Source organism: Xenopus laevis, chromosome 1S (genome assembly GCF_017654675.1).
Source record: "Xenopus laevis strain J_2021 chromosome 1S, Xenopus_laevis_v10.1, whole genome shotgun sequence".
NCBI lineage: Eukaryota > Metazoa > Chordata > Amphibia > Anura > Pipidae > Xenopus > Xenopus laevis.
This window is the reverse complement of record NC_054372.1, coordinates 170,970,786-170,990,850: the sequence shown is the minus strand read 5'-3', so window position 1 is coordinate 170,990,850 and position 20,065 is coordinate 170,970,786. Positions and strand designations below refer to the sequence as shown.

The 20,065-nt window shown below is 39.0% G+C and overlaps 1 protein-coding gene across 1 annotated transcript; it reads left to right on the top strand.

Moving 5' to 3' along the window:
* Positions 1–646: 646 nt before the first annotated feature.
* On the top strand, positions 647–19,721 carry LOC108706450 (zinc finger protein 366-like). Its single transcript, XM_018242909.2, has 5 exons — positions 647–799; positions 8,168–9,463; positions 9,840–10,031; positions 16,405–16,579; positions 18,613–19,721. Exons 2-5 carry the CDS (start codon positions 8,417–8,419, stop codon positions 19,098–19,100), a joined length of 1,902 nt encoding a protein of 633 aa, XP_018098398.2. The 5' UTR covers positions 647–799; positions 8,168–8,416; the 3' UTR covers positions 19,101–19,721.
* The last annotated feature ends 344 nt before the right edge of the window (positions 19,722–20,065 follow it).

Genomic DNA, 20,065 nt, shown 5'->3' with positions numbered 1-20,065 from the left:
CTTAATAAATTCAATAGGCTGGTGATGTCAACGCAGGTCAGTGTGGGTCTATAAATATCTGAAAGTCCAACTTTGTACAATGAGTTAATATAGATTTAACCTTTTAGGGAGTGCTGGTCACACTATAATTTCTTGATATACCTGTATATATATATATATATATATATATATATATGTATTGTATATAAATAGAAACAGAAGCTGCAATTTCCACCAGGTGGCTCCTAGTGAAATTACTAAATAGTCCCTTAGGGAAAAAAATTGTCATTGTTAAAAGTTAGATATTTTTGCTCTTTGGGTACAGTATATAATCCACTAGTTCTTAGCTTTGTGCTGCCTTTGGGCCCACTGCCTTATATCCCTATACATAAATGGCTGATACCTGGAAGGCAGGTTCATTCAGTTGGAAAAAGACGATGGCCTTGGCTTAAACAATCTGAGCAAGACAGGACCCCAGTACTGATAGAATCCACTGCAATGGAATGTTAGTAAATTTCCTTCTCTTTCTTTTTCTTCTGCCAAACATTTTTTTAAGAAGAAAAAGATGATTATCTGCCATTTCCTTATTATTTTCAGGAAAGCATAGCGTTGTTGACTTCCTCTCCCCTCCCTTCCTTCCTTCTTTCCGAAGGTACTCATCTGAAAAAAAGGAACAAATTGATTGTTCCTGTTCTCTTTCTTAAGTCACTTTAAACACTGTCCCTGAATGATCCTGTAGTAAACTGCTGAGCGTGGGACAGGGAGCAGGAGAAGCGTAAGAGGAGAAGATACAGATATTACTGTTCCTTCTCGGCACACTGTAAGTACATTTCCAACTCATGGCTCCATGACTGCAAGGTGATACCTTTAGCAACCAAAAATATAGCTCTATCTATAGATATTGATATATTTAGTAACAGCCCAGATGTAGTACTGAACATCGTTATACTTAGCAGTACATTAATTTGCATTGGCAAAGAGTCATTTTTTTTATAACAGTTCTCCCTTCGTATTACATAATATATCAGTGAATCTCTCATTATTACTCTTAATCATGATCCTCTTACTATGAGGTTACTAGATGAGAAGAACATAGGCATGAGAACCATGGGGGGCCAGCGAAGCTCTACCTGCGCTCCCCTGCGTTGCACTTTCTTCCGTTCTGCAGCAGGAGTAGATGCACTCAATTATTGTGAAGGGGCTGTACTTACACGGATGCATGTAAGCGCCAAATGCAGACGCAGCATGTTGCATTTCTCCTGCGTTCGCCACATACATGCGTCTGTGTGAGTACAGCCCCCTTCACAATAATTGAGTGCATCTACTCCTGCGCTCCCCTGTGACTGAACAGAAGAAAGCATAACGCAGGGGAGCGCAGGAAAAAAATGCCGTGTGTAAGAGCCTACTTGAAGGTAAATAAGCAGCATAAATCCATGTTGATTGCAAAACCATCCTGTTATTTTTAATATTTAAATATATTTTAGTAGATTTATGGAGTAGAGCTCCAAATTATGGAAAAACACACTCATCCAGAATGCTCCACGTCCCAATGCTCCTTATAACATATCCCCTACCTGTTCTAACATATTACATGGTTGAGAATTAATTAACATTTGGTTAAACTAGAATATAAACACTTTCTGATTCCCATCTGCTACAGCATATGTAAGTGTCGGCCTGAAGTTCACAGTTAAAACTCTTCAAACAGACATTACAGTCTGAAAAATTAATTGCTTTTTTGTACCGTGCGCAAATATGTTATCTGGATGCACAAACACAAAGGATTCAACCCCTAAAGAATTGCAATAAAACCAGAAATATATGCGCTTCCTATTTAAATATATAAATCGCACCAACTTGAGTAACCCTTTAGCGCTCCAAACCAACACAAGTGGGTTTGACTTTCAGCATAGAAAATGGCATTTATTCATACTTTTTGAAGAAACAGGTAACTTTGATGTAAATATTAAGGGGTTCTCTTTATCACATTTTGGTTTTGAAGCCGGAGTTCCCCTTTAAAGGCAACTGTTAGAATTGCTACAATAGTTGCTAATATTACAAAGATACTGCTGAGAAATGTATCAACTAATTGTATCAACTAATGGAGCAAAAATATCAGAGAGACATACATTACATTTTAGAAAAACAATAAAAAATGAAAAGCAAGTCTTTATTTCCAGTGAACAATGTGAAAACAAATGAACTAAAAAAAGGTTTGGAAGGTGAATAACCCCTTTTTGAGTTTAGTAGTATTCCTGCTTCCTTAAAGGTGGCCACAGACATTAAGGGGGTTATTTATCAAAGTCTAAATTTATCTCAATATTTTCTGCTACAAACTCTGATCTCTGATTTTTACAATTATTTATTATTACATTTTCCCGAAAATTTGCTTTGCAGGAAAAAAAATTCACAAATTTTTCAGACTTTTTCATCCGATTTTCACTATTTTTCGTAATTTTCAGCCAAAAAATTCGGGGTATTGCCCAAAACCCAGCGCACATAAAAAAAAAATCATTGTGACTTCTACCATTGACTTATATGCAACCTTGACAGGTCTGAGATGCTGCATTTTCAGATTCAGACTTTTCCATCCTCGGGGTTTAATAAATTCTGAAAAATTAGTTATTTTTTAAAAGTCCGATTTTATAAAAAAAAAAAATCACAAATTATTTGTGCTTTTTTGCACCCCCTAACAATTTTCTTTCCCAAATGACCAATTTTAGTACAATTCGACAAAGCCATCAAAGTATTTTGAGGTTAGTGGGCACCAAACGTTCTAATGATTTTTCATCCAACATCGGTCAGAAAATCAATCAGGTTAGAAAATTTTCATCATCACAGTGAAATGTATCCATTGCAGGGCCAAGCAGGCAGCTGATCACTGTTTTCTTGGCTTCAACTAGACGATATCACTTGTAATGGTCTTTTTAGTTGATGGACAAATCGTACATTTAAATGATCATTTCAGGATAAGCTTGGTCTTATCATAATGAAAAGATATTTTAAAAATCTTAAGTTCTATGGCCACCTTAGTTCTCAGGTATAATAGTGGTGCTATTGTCCCTGGAGTCCTGGCAGGGTATCTTAATTCAACTAGAAATTTAGCGAAGTAGAAACAGATTTAAAAAGTTGTCTCTTAACCATTTGTTAAAGGGGTTGTTCACCTTCAAATACTTTTTTAGTTCAGTTGGTTTAAAGGGGAAGGAAACCTAGTTGGCGCAAAAACCCTCCCGTGTGTTGCCCACCCTCCCTCCTCCCCCCTGCCCTACCCGTCCCGCTGGGCAAATGCCCCTAACTTGTTACTTACCCTTCTGCGCAGGTCCAGTCCAGGGAGTTCACAGACGACATCTTCTTCCACGCGATCTTCTTCCTGCTTTGAACGGTGTTTTGGCGCATGCGCAGTAGGAGCATTTCGCCGGTACGGATCTACTGCGCATGCGCCAAAAGTCATGGAGTTCTTTTGGCGCATGCGCAGTAGATCGTACCGGCGAAATGCTCCTACTGCGCATGCGCCGGTCAAAGCAGGAAGAAGATCGCGTGGAAGATGTCGTCTGTGAACTCCCTGGACTGGACCTGCGAAGAAGGGTAAGTAACAAGTTAAGGGCATTTGCCCAGCGGGACGGGTAGGCCAGGGGGGAGGAGGGAGGGTGGGCAGCACACGGGAGGGGGGGAGGGTTTTTGCGCCAACTAGGTTTCCTTCCCCTTTAAGATTGTTCCCCAGAAATAAAGACTTTTTCCAGTTACTTTCTATTTTCTATTTGTGACCCTTTTTTTCAATATTGAAGTGTAAAGTTTAATTAATCACCTTTTTATGTCTTTCTAAAGCAGCTCTGGGATGGAGGGGGGGTCACCGACTCTGCTGAGCAGAATCACTGAGTTTCATTAAAGGCAGTTGTTAGAATTGATACAATAGTTGCAAATATGCCACAGATACTACTGAGAAATCTATTAACTAATGGAGCAAACTGTTCTGGCTTTGCACCTGGATTACTGAACTGCCAGACTGACCAGAGACACAAACATTAAACTTTAAACATAAATTTTGGAAAGCAATTGAAAATAGTCTTTGTTTATGGTGAACAATCTGAAAACAACTGAACTGAAAAAAGTGTTTGGAAGGTGAATAACCTTTCATAGTCACAAATGTGGCTGCTGGCAAATCAAGATTTTTTTTGTTGGGGGGCATAAACTTTGATTTTTAAACTATCCAAGCAGTGTGCAGTTTCCTACGTGTTTGTTTTTTTTTGTTTATGCATTATTACACAGTTGTGTAAAGTAATCCTGTTTTATTGCAAGATATATTTTTATTGTCAGAATATCACAAAAAAAATAAGTTTGTACATGTATTAGTATTTTTCTTCCCAACACATAGCGATACATTTATCAAATAGTGAAGTTAGAGATCGCCGCAGTCCTCCAGAGTGAAATACCGCCTCTCTCCATTCATTTCTATAGGGTTTTTAAAGGCATATTTATCAAAGGATGAACTTTTAAAAATCCCATAGAAATGAATGGAGAGTGGTGTAATTTCACTTTAAATGACTGTTGCGATCTCTAACTTCACTTTTTGCTAAATATACCCCTAAGAGGGGAAAAAACCCTGAAACACTATATTGTTTTGTACTTGCTTTACCCATCATTTACCACTAGAGGGAGTGCATAAACTGTATATTTTATAGATGTTACATATACACTGTGTGTATGTGTGTATCTATATATATATATATATATATATATATATATATATTTATTTTATTTATTTTTTTTAATAAAATTGCCACTTGTAAGAACCTAAACATAATACATTGTTAATACAGGTGCAGTTTAAGGGTCTATGGGAGTTTATGTATGAAAAGTAAAGTTTAGTGAGCTGGACCTTAAGTATCAAGATGGAGTGGAGTGTAAGGATTTAGTGAGTTTATGAGTTGGCATAGCTGGAATGTAAAACTTTAGTGTGCTGGAGTTAAAGAGTTTAGACAGCTAGAGTGTAAGGGTTTGTTGAGTTAGAGTTTAAGGGCAGAGACAGCTGGAGTGTAAAGGTTTAGTGAGTTTGAGTTTAAAGGCAGACACAGCTGTAGTTTAAGTGTTTAGTAGTGAGTTAGCGTTTTAGGGCAGAGACAGCTGGAGTGTACGGATTTAGTGAGTTAGAGTTTAAAGGCAGAGAAAGCTGTAGTTTAAGGGTTTAGTGAGTTCGAGTTTTAGGGCAGAGACAGCTGGAGTGTAAGGATTAGCAAGCTGGAGAGTAATGCTGTAGTTTTAATACTTTTGCATTTCAAGATCATTCTTTGATATCCAACATAAGTTTCAGGGCCTCCAGTAGTTCATTAGAACATTACAGACATGAAGACATGAGCGTATCAGTAATTCAGCCATAGTTTCATAGTTTCAGTAATACATAGGATAGTAAATAAGTCAAAATTTCACCCCTGACCCTTTAATTATATGACATGTATATGTAACAGCAATCTGTAAGAATAAATGTAAAACCTGCAGCAGGGCTTTAAGATCTTTATATTATGTCCATCTAACTTTTTTTTCCAGCATTAACTAACTGGTTAAGTGGCATGGGTGATTTCCAAAAGAGAAGTGAGAGATAAAGCAGCAATGAGAATAGCTCATGGCTTTATACTTCCAGTCTCCTTCTTTATTTTTTCTAACCACAGACTTCTTCACTCTTGATTCTACAACACAGATGCAGAAACTGCTATCACCAGCAGCATCCCATTATCCTCCATTAAATACGGCACTCCACCCCATATATAGATAGACTGATGATAAATAGATAGATAAAGGATGATGTTAGATGATAGATGATAAATAGATAGATATACAATTTAGCTCTTAGATGTCAGTGCTCACACAGTGTTGGACTCTTTCTTCAAGGCAAATCCCCCTCTATCCCACCCCGCATACCGTCTTCATGCGCGTGATTTCGACTGCGATTGGGCAAGGAGAAGGACAGTAAGGAGCTTAGGCAAGAAGTAGCTCTGTCAGCTGTGGGGAGCTGGTCTGGGCAGGTTAGGTCCATAAGGACTGGGGGCACATCAAGTTTTTTCCTGGTGTCCCACTGGCCCTGTTCCGACCCTGCTTCTAGGGCCCTCCAAAGAGCTGAAATCCAACAATTAGATACAGTGTCAAATTGTGTAGAGGTTATATACACACCCAGCCCTCACTGGCCCCCACCTGCCCAGGCCTGCTCCACTTGAAGAAAAGGGGATGATGATGATGATGATGCACATTATGCAGGACAACGGCGTGTGCACATGCATGCATAGGGGGAGTGAGTTTTCAAAGTCGGGAGGGTCTGGAGGGGGCCCCGGTGGCTGCAGTAGGGCCCTTGGTGTTACAGCCTCAGTGGGCCCCTAGTGCTTCAGTTCAACACTGCCACTGTTCTCCTTCCTTACTCTCACAGTCTAGATTTCAGATGTGGCCAGCGGCCTTGCAAGCCACCCCCAACTCTCTGCAGCCCAGCTCTCGTCCTGCCCACAAATCCTAGTGTGGGTGGAAAGAAATGAGAATTCTCCCAGACTGGGGTCAACTTGTGCCTGGGCCCACCAAAAAATACACCAATATTCTGGAAGGCCAGTGTAATCCTGAGTGTTTAGTCTGTCTTTCTTGGCGGATTTGCTTTCCTACACTTGCAGTCGGTGATGGGTTGTGCATATACAGTGGGTACATTGAATTATAGCAGAAAACTCATATGCCTGAGGCCTTGTAATATCATCCTCATGTAACCACAAGCATCTGTTCATACATTTGGTTTTCTGTTGGGCCATTCAAAGTTTTTATTGTGAAAAAAACATCTGACAGATAATACATTTTTAAAAGAAAATATGCCATATATCTCCTATTGTTCCCAGACTAAGAACAATTCCTATTAGTCCTTTCTGATTCCCACCATAGGAATAAATGTCATCTATTAATTTAAAACTATATAATTCTGTTGAAAGTGGGCCCTCTGGGTCATGTTCTCTGGTGAGCCCTAGGAGGTCCAGTTTACAACTGTTGTCCAAGACCATGACCAGAGAAACTGCAGATACTTGTGTTTCACTCCATATTGCAATGATCCAGTTTTGCCCAAAAATTTTACTTTCAGGTCACCTTTAATCTGCAGATTTCATGTAAAATATGACAAAACCCAATAACTTTCTCATAATGTCTGTGTTGAACTTTTTAAAATATTTTTAGTTTTAAAAAAACAGAATTGAAGAATGCAAATCTCTTGTGGGAATAGATTTATTTAGCTCACTCTCCTCCAAATGGAACATCTATCTTATTACCCTGTCAGAGCTCGTGTACATTTGGGCTGGCACAGGGTTCCAGGAAACCTTAGACAAGCAACAGGAAACTGAGGCTGCATGAAGTTCTTTTGGATGGAATATTTTCTTAATAAGATTGAGAAATGACTCAATATGTGCTTCCATATTTCTTTTAATTGAAAACCGAGCTGTGTGTTTACTTAGAATTGCCATAAATGTACAATAATGCTGAAAGGGACACTATAAACTATAAAGGTATTTTTTAAATTATTAAAGCAAGTCCTGTAAGTGCTGAATCATTGCTGTGGCTATGTATGCGTATATATATATTTAAAAAAGTACAAAAAATCAACTGCGCTCACAGGACTTTTAATGCAAAAAGTAGTTTGTTTATTGCAACATTTTGGCTCCTAAACTTGAGCCGTCATCAGGAGGCTCAAGTTTAGGAGCTGAAACGTTGCAATAAACAAACTACTTTTTGCACTAAAAGTCCTGTAAGTGAAGTTCAGTTTTACTTTTACATTTTCGACTAGAACCCAGGCAGTTGATGTTTGCAGGTTGTCGGTGCACCAGCCTAATTAGTGACTATCCCTGTTGCAATTGCTTCTTTGAATTTGTTTTCCTTGTGCAGCCAATTTGTGAATTCAAAAAAGCAACCTGTATCCAAAGCATTATAACATTTGCGATACAAAATTTACAAAGGTAAAAAGTGGCAACCGTAAGAAAACATATGGGAATATGTCAGACCCAACCCTGTGTTTGTTCTAAAGCTGCGTAAGTGTGTAAGTGTCGTGGTACTAAAGTAAAAAACGAAATGACCCTTTATCTTGCACAACTGACTGAACAAAAAAGCAATAACTGCTCACATTAATTTGGATAAAGAAGTAAAAGAACACTCAATTTTACAATATATATAATTTATCTTTCAGCTGGATAATGCAGGCACATTTAAATCTAACCGAAATTGAAGATTCAAGACACAAACAGACGTAAAGAAGCCCAGCTTCCATCCACACAGCCAACAGCCGGAAAATATAAAGAACAACAGTATAGTTGCACCATATGGTGAGCAATACACCGACCCCTTCCCACTCTACCAACGGCAAACAGAAGATCTGCATGAATTTAAGGAGGTTCTAGAAAGTAGTTCCAGGTAAAGACAGAGCTCCCCCAGCAAGATGTCCAGCATGGGAGAAAAAATGGATTCAAGGCTGCAAATCATGGAAGAGGAGAAGAATTTTTTGCAGTCTAGACTTCCTTTAATGTATCCATGTTCTCACTTTCCTGCCTTTAATGCAAATATGATTGACTTGTGCAACCTTGGCATACAATACTATAGGACACTGGACCATTTTTGGGGCAGACCCATAAAGCAAGAACCAGTAATGACAAATATAATGTGGCCAAATGGGCCCCTCTATCTACATTCTTCCTACCAAAAAAACTATCCTGGTACAATGTTTCCATATCATATGGCACCGCAGAGCATCCACACGAGGAACCATTTTGCTAGTAAGAGGCTAGATGAAGATGCACTGCGTAAATCTAGCGTTCGTGACAGCGAGGATCATAAACAAAAGGTGGAAAAAGTAGATGTAAATATTCAAATTGATGACAGCTTTTATGTGGATATAGGTGACCAAAAACGCTGGAAATGCCCATTGTGTGATAAGTCATACACATCCAAATATAATTTGGTAACCCATATTATAGGGCACAGTGGCATAAAACCCCATGCTTGCACACATTGTGGGAAACTGTTTAAACAACTGAGCCATTTGCACACTCATATGTTGACACACCAAGGAGCACGACCCCACAAGTGCCATGTTTGTCACAAGGCCTTCACCCAAACCAGCCATCTGAAAAGACACATGATGCAGCACAGTCAAGTGAAACCTTACAGCTGCAGAGTATGTGGCCGGGGATTTGCTTATCCCAGTGAGCTTAAAGTCCATGAAAACAAGCATGAAAGTGGGAGAGAAAATATTTGTGTTGAGTGTGGACTAGATTTCCCCACCCTGGCCCAGCTGAAAAGACATTTGACAGCCCATAGGGGCCCTGTGCAGTACAATTGCACCGAATGCAATAAAACCTTCCAGTACCCCAGTCAGCTGCAGAATCATATGATGAAACACAAAGACATTCGGCCTCATATCTGCTCAGAGTGCGGCATGGAATTTGTGCAGCCCCACCATCTGAAGCAGCATTCTCTAATTCACAAGGTGAGTGCCATTTTTTTGGGAATAAAAGAAAACCACACATGATAAAGTCACTGGAAAATGGGTTCATATACATATGCAGTTCATTATTTATTTAAATATAGGTGGTTTTGTTTATTTTCCTGTACTGTATGTTTAATGCATTCACCCATTTATTGTACAATTCTGCAGAATATGTTGGCATTTTATAAATACACTTTAATAATAATGATAATAAGTTCACCAGCAATAACTATTATTATTATTTTATTAGAGTGTATTTATACACATTTTTCAGCTTTGTACAATAAATTAAGGGGCAGTTTTATCAAGTTTCGAGTTGTTTTTTTCCGCGGAAATTCAGATTATCAAGTGTTTTTTTTGGTCAAAACACTTATAGGGAGTGAAGGAGCACAAATGTGGAATATGTGGCCGAGAATTCACCCTGCTGGCCAATATGAAGAGGCACGTTCTGATCCATACGAATATCAGAGCCTATCAGTGTCACCTCTGCTTTAAAAGCTTTGTCCAGAAGCAGACGCTTAAAGCTCACATGATTGTCCATTCCGATGTGAAGCCATTCAAGTGCAAGGTGCGAATATCTGTGTATACTTTTTCTTCTTGTATACTTGCTGTCTATGTCTGCCATTTCTTATTGTTTCCATCCTGAAATAAAATATGAATAAAGAGCGTGTATTTGTGTATTCTAAAACTGGACCAGGTAAAGCTGCCTACACCTGGTGCATGAAAAATAGTCAAATTGCTCAGCCATTAATGTTTAGCCAGAATCATCAATTGCAGCTATTCACATCAGTCTCAACCCAGCTGCTGCTGATATTGTAGCTTTTTACATGAAAATGGCAACATCCTCCTTTTTCCAGAAGATAAGAAAGATCCCATGAAAAACAGCTTGGATTTTCACAACTGGAATTGTTTATAAATAGATTCACAGAGCTGCACAAAATATAGTGAATAAAATATAAGGATATTATAAGTCACCAAGGAGTTCCATGACCACTGAGGTATACAGGTCTTTGAACTTCAAGTATCCTCATATTTTCCAACAAGGGGTACTTTATTATAATACACAAGTTTTAGTGAGTCATGTGACAAAATTGACATCATTAAGTTCCGTGTATAACTGATGACATCACTAAGCCGTTTATAAGGCTATCATTTATAGGATATTCATGTCTTTTGTGTATTATAGTCATATATTTTTACTAAAGAGAGTTAAGTGTGGCTGTGGCTGTTCTTACTTACCAGTGACCCTCTTGGTTTTCCTCCTTGTTTGCCTCTTTTGCTCCAGTGCAACTGGTCTTCATTTTTTATTTTTTGTGGTTATTAAATTATTTTTTTCTGCAGCTGGAATTTCAGTGGCCATCTGGTTGCCAGGGTCCAATTTACTCTAGCAACCAGGAAATGTTTGGAAATTGGAATGGAAGATGCATAGAAGAAGGCTTACACAGAAACAACACCAACAATGTAAAATGTACGTCACACAGAGCATGAGCTTTTTTGGTTGCAGGGGTCAGTGACCCCAAACAATCATATATTATTTTAAAGGGGTGGTTCAGCTTCAACTAAACTTTTAGTATGTTATAGAATGGCCAATTCTAATCATCCTTTCAATTGGTCTTATTATTTATTTTGTATAGTTATTTAATTTTTTGCCTTCCTCTTCATACTCTTGCCAGCTTTCAAATGGGGGTCACTGACCCCATCATAAAAAAAGCTTTGAAAAGCTACAAATGTATAGTTATTGATACTTATTAATTATTATTACTCATGTTTCTATTACTCATCTTTCTTATTCAAATCAATGCATCGTTGCGAGGGTAATTTGGAACCATAGCAACCAGATTGCTGAAACTGCAAGTAATAAAAAATGAAAACCAATTGGAAATTATCTCTGAACTTCACTGTTTACATCAGGATTGTCAATACTTTACTAATGCGGGGTCTACTTTTAGTCATATTGTCCCATTATGATCTACATCCTTAATATCACTTTTGGCATTCTGTTCCATGGAAAATATTGCTTAAATATTATATTTATTAATAAGAGAATTTATATTTCTATATTTTAAAAACAACTATTTCTAATGTAACCTTATCAAAATAAATATCTGAATGAAAAACAGGAAATGGGAGGGTGATTTAGACAAGCTGTTGAGTCTTGAGATCTACTGATCCCCAGCTAAAGGTCTACAGGTAGATTCCAGTCTACTGGTTGGTCTACCTTTTGGACACCCCTGGTCTACATCATTCTAAAATCTAACTCAAAGGTGAACAACCACCCTTAAATTATATAAAATAAAGAGTAAAAAGGCAAATCAATCAAAGGACATGTCTAGACTATAACTTTAAGTAGGAATGCTGTGTTCTTGGTCTCTCGGGGCTAGAACAGTGAAGAAAGAATTTGTAGCTGGTGCTGAGTGAGCAGAGGTCTAACGGACCTTGTTTAATAGAATGAGCACCTTTCAAGAACAGGGAAGTAATATATATATATATATTATTATACTGTTATTAAAGAGGAACCTAATAAAAACATTTGACTCACATAAAACACTTGCAAATTGGTGCATATAGAACTGATAATTGTAAAAACCTTTTGTATTCAGTTGTGCTTTACATCACAAACATGGCTTCTGCAGGGAGGATACAACATGGATTTTGGAAAGAAACAACATGGGTACCTGGGGTAAATGCAGGGCCGGATTTACATAGTGGGCGCCCCTAGGACCACTACCGTTCGTCAACCCTGTCCCCTCCAGGAGAACAGGAGCAATGGGGATTGGGTCATTATCTCCAGCGCATCCCCAGTGTTTTTGAACCAATATGGCTGTGGTTGGGCAACATGCCGCCCCCCTAAAATCCTGCAGCCCTAGGCCCGGGCCTAGGTGGCCTTTTCACAAATCCGGGCCTGGGTAAATCGTTGGACCAGGGCAAACAATAGTTTGGCACTGGGAGCCCCATGCTGCAATGCTCCTAGTGTTGTAACTACAATTAATCTACCCATCAACTACATTTCCTATGGATCCCCATCCTCAACACTTTGGACAATATGATCTGTTTAAAACATTTATTTTAGAATTAAACCTCAGTCACAGGTCACAGCCCCCTCCAGGCCCATTAAACCCCTGCTCAGTCCAGCACCGACTAAGAATTCTGTCCTCATTGTTCCAGTACTGTATAACCAAGTACACACAGCATTCCTGCTTAAAGTTGAAGCTTACCTTTATATTATGCTCTAGTTTGTTGGGGTCACCGACCCCTGCAACCAAAAAGCTCATGCTTTGTGATTTCCAAGCCATTGTCTGGTTGCTCGAGTAAATTGGACCTCAGCAACAACAATTTCTAGAAAACGCAAAAAATAAGAATTGAAAACCAACTACACCTTTTCCTAGAATACCAATTTGTAAAACATAACAAAAATGTGTTTCAAGGTGAACTTAAAGCGTTGCCTTTAAGACTATTATGTAAATTAGAGCATTGTCCGTGGATGATTAGAACATTCAAATGAAAGCAATGCTTTATGGCCCTTAGTTAATAACAACCCTTCTGGCTTTTTCATTCTTATTGAACTTGTTATGAAATATCCCACATTTGTGAGACTTTCTGTGGATTGCTTTCATCTTATAATAATGGAAAAGAAGAAATTAAATATGTTTGGATTCTAAGGTGCCCCCCACCAACATGGCAAGAAACTCAAAGGAATCTCAGAAGTCAGTCATGTTTCTGGCTCTGGTTCAGCAGGATTAAGGCAATGACCAGATAGCAGCCGTTTGGCATCCAGCTCCTCCTCATAATAAGGAAGGATATCGCTGCATGAACAGCCTCTATAACAATGGGCCGCATGTCCCCGGAGAACCACTTGCAAATAGATTTCATCTTGCTTTCTCTTGTACTTTTCAAGGCTTCCTGTTTTCTCACGGTACTTTTGGACAGTTATTCTTATTCTCATTTTCTCTCTCTGCCTTTTGGAGGAAAGGAACACTCTAATAGAAAAGAATGCAATGGAAGAACGCACAGCAGTGGCCTTTGTAACTCTCTGTATGAATCAGATTTGAATCCATTTTCGTTAATTAGCTGATTAACTAACGGACGCTGGCGTAAATTTGCTAGTGTTACTTCGCACCCTTACGCCTGGCGAATTTGCACAACGGACGTAACTACGCAAATTCACTGACGCGCAAATTATTCTGAACGCTACTTTTTACGCCAGACTTCCTTCGCCACCTCAGACCAGGCGAAGTGCAATAGAGTAGATAGGGATTGCTTCAAAAAAGTTAAAAATGTTTCTAAGTCCCAAAAAACGCTGGCGTTTTTTATTTTTTTATGGGTGATAGGCTGAAAAAGATCGAAATATTTTTTGGGGCTCCCCTCCTTCCCCCCTACATTTCCTAACTCATGGCACCTTAACTATACAGTGGGCACATGTGTAGGGCAAAATAAAAATGTTATTTGCTGTTTTGAAGGTTTCCCAGGCTTGTGTAGTGCTGCTACATATACCTCCATTGTAACTTCAATTTGGCGCCGTATGCAAATTAAGCATCGCTAGCGTAACTTTAAGAATGGCTTGGATGATTTTTTGGACAGACATAATATCAAAGGCTATTGTGATACTAAGCTCTATAGTTAGTATAGGTATGGGTATATAGAATTTTAATTAAAAGTAGAGAGGGGTGTGTGTATGGATGCTGGGTTTTCATTTGGAGGGGTTGAACTTGATGGACTTTGACTTTTTTCAACCCAATTTAACTATGTAACTATGTAACTTTGCTTTGCCTGGCAAATTAACGCTAGCGCAACTTCGCAACCTTATGCTTCCCCTGAGCGCAACTTCGGATTTTAGTGAATTTGCGTAGCGCTGGTGAAAATACGCCTGGCGAAGTGGACGCTGGCGCAACTACGAATCTTAGTGAATTTGCCCCAAAGTGTTGGTTCTGTCACTAGATAATATACACAATCCATTTCCCATTGCATGTTACACCTTAAACTGCATTCTGTCTGGGGTAATTTGCTTGCTAGATTTGCTAGATAAAGGAAAGACCGTCAAGGCCTGTGCAAATTTAAGCAGTGGTAGGCTGCTCTGCTGCAAACAAAACTGAATTAAAGAAAAGTTTAGTTTTGCATATACCTATAATAATTCATTCAAGTGTTTGTGGATCTGGTGCAACAAACACCTTCTAGGAAAAACAGATTTATATCATGGTAGATGAATTGTAAATGTATATTTGTGATTTGAGCAACACAGTTAGAAGTTGGGTACTATATTCCTAGACATCTACCACGACTTGTTCCCACATAATAAAGGTTAAAAGCACCAATATATATGTGATATATGTCCTAGCCAAAGGGGACTCCATTTTCCCTAAAGGTTTATATTTTCCTTTTTCAAAAAACAAAACAAAAACAAACAAGCTCGGCACTTATATTTTATCACATTTCCCTGGTGCCCCCTGAGAATTGTATAAACGTTTGATTAGAAACAGCCTGGCATTCACTAGCTCAACCCACTGTTGGAGTTGTGGAAGAGTACGGCTCATCCATTTCATAATCAATAACTTTTTTGCACAGAACATGATGGCTTGTAGCAACATTCTGGATTTCCTTAAGGGCCCCATCTCATCTAAGAGGCAGGTAGTGGGAGATCTTATCCCAGGGAGAGATAATTATTCATTATATAATGGATAACATTCCAAAGGGGACACTTTACTTGGAAATGGAACACTTTAAGGGTAAGCAGCGATCATAACGAGCACATCACTGCACCCCATTTCTCTGTATGCCAGAATTACTCAACAAGGGCACTGTCAGGTTGAGCTAAGGTGAGTTGCTGACAGGTAGGAGCTTATGTGCTGTGTAATATAAAACCGGAACTTGAAAGGCTGTATGTTGTAAGAATGTGGAGATTTATTTAAGGAAAGAATATGGCAGCAATTAATGCAGACTCAAGGAAATACAGAAGTCCTTTACCAGGCCAATAGTCAAAAGCAAACGGCTGACAAAGAAAGTCCTATAACTTGCAGAGGGTCTGGGCAGGTGTCTGACAAGTAGAGTCCAATAGGTAGGCAGAGGTCAATACCAGGAGATCCAACAAGCCATAAGAACTGGAGCAGAGGAACAAAGGCACAGAGCAGGAACAGGGAATCATTAGCTTAAAGAATAGGCCACAGGTGTAATTAAGATGTACAAGGTTTTACAGCCAAACAGTGTAATAAGCATGCCCACCAACATGATGGTATAATGCTGCTCTTTTGTATTTGACCCTACTCTGGTCTCATACATTGAGCATAACAGCACTTTCTGTATGGAAGAAAAATAACTCCCGTGTCTTGTAGCTGGTGACAGGGAATGGCAGGCTAAGTTAGTCATAGAACCATTATATGGCTCTTTACAATAAAACTGGGACACATCTGGGACAACTTTTAAGGCCATAGCTACTACTTGTGGAATTCGTCATCTGAAAATGTGGCCCAAATCTAAAGCCAACGGTGGCTATTATTGGCATAAGATAAGATCTGGGTCAAATTGAATGACTTTCTGCATACTGATCCCTGACAGTCAGGAATTAGACTGTTCTGAATTTGTCAGTATTCTGACCAGCAACTCGCCTCAGGTGGCAGCACCACCTGGTTGCCAGGGGAGGCAAAAATGCCGCTCCTGGTAGCAAAGAGCCGAATTTCCATTTTTTCAACCCAGAAATTTGGCTCTTCTAGTGCAGAAGCGACATGGACACCCAGTCCCCTCCGGCGCTGGAAATGTGAGTGCTGTGGGGAACGGGAGAACGAAGGCCACCTCGGGCGGCAAAAGGGCCAGGGTCGCCCCTGCTGACCAGTGGAACATTCCTGCTTTTTTTTTTTTCTAACTGTAGTTGTTGCAGTCTGAAAATATCTGTGTATAGCAAAAATGATGCTCGTATCTGGGCATATGCTAAATGTCACGTTGTGTTTTGACAGCTTTGTGGGAAGGCATTTAATCGTATGCACAATTTATTGGGGCACATGCACCTACACTCTGACAGCAAGCCTTTCAAATGTATCTACTGTTCCAGCAAGTTCACACTGAAGGGGAATCTCACAAGGCATCTGAAAGTGAAACATGGTGTTACTCCGAGGGGGTTTCATTCTCGAGGTAAGACATTATTCTGCATATTATTTCCTTTATAGTACTCTGAAGCACTTTTGTGAAAAGGCAGCTTTTTATATGAATATTTTGCCCTAAGAAATGACATTGATTTATTTTAAAATATAACAATAAATGTCTCTTCACCCTTTCAGGGTCTGGGAAGAGGACTGGGATGAGGCAATAGGCAGAAATTATTATTACCTCTACTCCATACGGGATAAATTAGTCCAATTTCAATGGCTGCACCAGTATTATCTTACCCCTGTATGATTAAAATCCATGGAACACAACCCCAGTGCAAGGTGTCATAAATGTGGCCCTGAAGGAGCTAACTTTTTGAACTTGGCCTGGTCCTGCCCACCGATTGAAGTCATAAATCTCTTAGCAAACAAACTAGACTTTCCTAAGTTGCTAACACCACAGGTTGCATACTGGGAGTCTTAGCTGAAATCACACTAATCATGCTAGAACTTGATATCGAACACTTCTATACTATTCTAAAAAACAATTGCGCTGTCGTGGATGGGTCCCAAACCCCCCGCAGTTCAGAACTGGATCACATTGGTAAATCAGACTCTACCGCTCATCAAACTAAACTTATTAGCCAGGGGCTCGCTAAAAAGGTTTGAAAAGATCTTTAGTCCATGGTTGAAGGCAGGACTAGGGGGCCAAGGTTCTCTAACGTGAACTAGAACAATCACAATACATAAGTTTAGAACTTAGTGATCCTAAACAGACTATGGTACAGTTAACTCTAACCAATGAACTGTTCAATGATCAATGATCAAGAGGATGGGCATACCAGCTAAATTAGCGATTGTAATGTCAACTAAATATATGTGGTTTAAACACTATGTAACAAAAAATCCATTGATTTAATGGCATGTGTTTTGTTTCATGTGTTATAAAACAATACAAATTATACCTTTAAAAAAATATATAACAATAAATAATAATGTGTAATTAAATGTAGCTGTAGTACAGCCTGCATATATAGTGAATGCACAATCCACCAAGACCACAATTAGTAACTGCATACATATATATGGGATCATTGCCTACTATTAAAACATTTTTTTGCTTTTGACCAATTTTCTGTTATAACAAGACCTAGTATTTAGTCGTTAATGTTAGTAAAGCTAGCATGGATATATAATGATTGAAAATGTAAGGTTGCAAGCATTCTGGATAATAGATCCCATATATGGGGTATGTACAGTTACAATGTATGTTATAGGCATGGAGAAGTTTAAAGTGTGAGAGAGAGAATTAGAGAGAGTAATGCATATTAATTCTCTGAATACTTTTCTATATGTAAAAAAGGCATCTATTATCTATGTAACCAACTTAGCAGTCTGTTGGGTGCTCTACTATAGCTTGTAGCTGCCCCTTTAAAGGAGAAGGAGAAGAACTGCACCTGCCTGGGGTTATTCTAGTGAGAACCACGGAGCGCTTCTCTTCCGGCGTCTTCTCACGGCTGCGCATGCGCATTAGAGTGGAAAGCCGAACTTTAACTAAAAATTCGGCTTTTTCGTTCTACTGCACAGGCGTCTGCCCCGGGAAATTTGCAGACAGAAGAAGCCGGAACAGAAGTGCTCCGCTCCGTGGTTCTAGCTTGGATAACCCCAGGCCGGTGCAGTTTTCTGCTGATAGGAGCACTGACCCGGGGTTTCAGGTAAGTCATTACAATGACTTGGGGGTGCCTAACATTTGGCACCCCCAAGTGGTTAATGACTTTCCTATGCATATTCTGTGGGAATGTGGCTTTGGTTTTGGCATTACAGCACTAAACAGACTCAAATAGTCTACACCATTTGCTTTTGTTGAGCTCTAATAGAAAGGGGGAGGCATTTAGACCTGGCATTTTGACTTCTTTGAGTTGTTTTTGCATTGATCACCTGCAGACTATTCGGTTGCCTTCCACACATGCAGGTTGGCAGTCCAAGGACTGATGTGAACTGTCATTTGTAAGACAGTTTTATTATTATGATCTTGAGTGCTTGTTCTAAAGACCATAATTCTGTTTATTCTCTATGTAGGAGCAGGGAGAGGAAGAGCAAGTTTATTCCGCTCTATCAACCTGGGCAGCATGGAACAGAAAGAACCCTTTGACCTTTCTAAAAAGAGGCGGTTAAAGGAAACCTTGTGCCATTCTGACGGAGAGAGTGTAAAGAGCAGCTCTTCCCAAGAGGATAAAGACGAATCTCTCAACAGTCCTGGAATATATGAACAGGACAATAGATACCCAAGAGAAGGGCAGCATGGTCACCCAAGTGCCCTCACAAAGTCGTTCAGTCAGAAGCTGGAAGCTGCTACACACAGACAAAAGAATGATGAAAGAATCAGTAACAGTCACCAGAAGGAAGAGTCACATAAAGAATTTAGCACAACGGAGATGCAATGTGAACTACCTGCTTCCGATTATTCATATTATCACAATAACACAAACACAGATGAAACATCAAACAAAAAGCTGAAAAGGACCTCCAACCACCACAACAACCACCATGATCATTCAAGGATGTGAATTTATATCATCAAAGAATATTTGCCGTACTCTTACAATAGAATTCAGCAAAAAAAATATATTTAACTTTTTTGGAAAACATTTTGCATATGTTAAATCCAAAGAAAAATTGGGCAAATACTCCAGATTTGTGTAGCTGCTGCATTATTTTACTACATTGGCCTTCTAAACCTTCTGCCTTGCTCCTCATTTGTCATGGATTTGTGTTCAGTGTTTCATTGATTTCAGCCTAAACCTTTTGTTTGCTCCTTGGCCAATACATAAATTCACATAATATAAAGTGTATTCTAAAGAAAATACATATTTTTCTAAAGCCTCAGCGCCATGAGATCTAAGGTGCATTAAAGGTAAGTGTACAACATTCCAGATATATATTTATACATATGGCTTTAAATAAGTGCTATGTAATAATAAATAATTTTCATTACAAATCCAGTTTGATGGATTGTTTTTGCCCCCCAAACATTTCTGCATATGCCCAAGAAATAAGCAGCTAATTCTACAAATTCTACCTCCCAGTAGTTTTGGATTTTATCTGTACTTACATTAGGTCCATAAATATTTGGACAAAGACAACTTCTAATTTTGGTTCTGTACATTACCACAATGAACTTTAAATAAAACAACTCAGAGGCATTTGAACTGCAGACTTTCAGCTTTAATTCAGTGGGTTGAACAAAAAGATTGCATAAAAATGTGAGGAACTAAAGCCTTTTTTTAACACAATCAATTCATTTCAGTAATTGGACAAATTAAAAAACTGAAAATAAAATGTTTATTTCTAATACTTGGTTGAAACCCCTTTGTAGGCAATGACAACCTGAAGTCTTCACCAGATTCTGGGTTTCCAATTTTTTAATGCTCTGCCAGGCCTTTACTGTAGCGGCTTTCATTTGCTGTTTGTTTGTGGGCCTTTCTGTCTGAAGTTTAGTCTTCAACAAGTGAAATACAGCTCAATTGGGTTC

Excerpts from the sequence above, each read along its gene's own strand:
- LOC108706450 (XM_018242909.2), top strand. The coding sequence starts at position 8,417 with ATGTCCAGCATGGGAGAAAAAATGGATTCAAGGCTGCAAATCATGGAA. Across the intron at positions 9,464-9,839 it reads AGCATTCTCTAATTCACAAG|GGAGTGAAGGAGCACAAATG; the intron begins GTGAGTGCCATT and ends AAACACTTATAG. Across the intron at positions 16,580-18,612 it reads GAGGGGGTTTCATTCTCGAG|GAGCAGGGAGAGGAAGAGCA; the intron begins GTAAGACATTAT and ends TTCTCTATGTAG.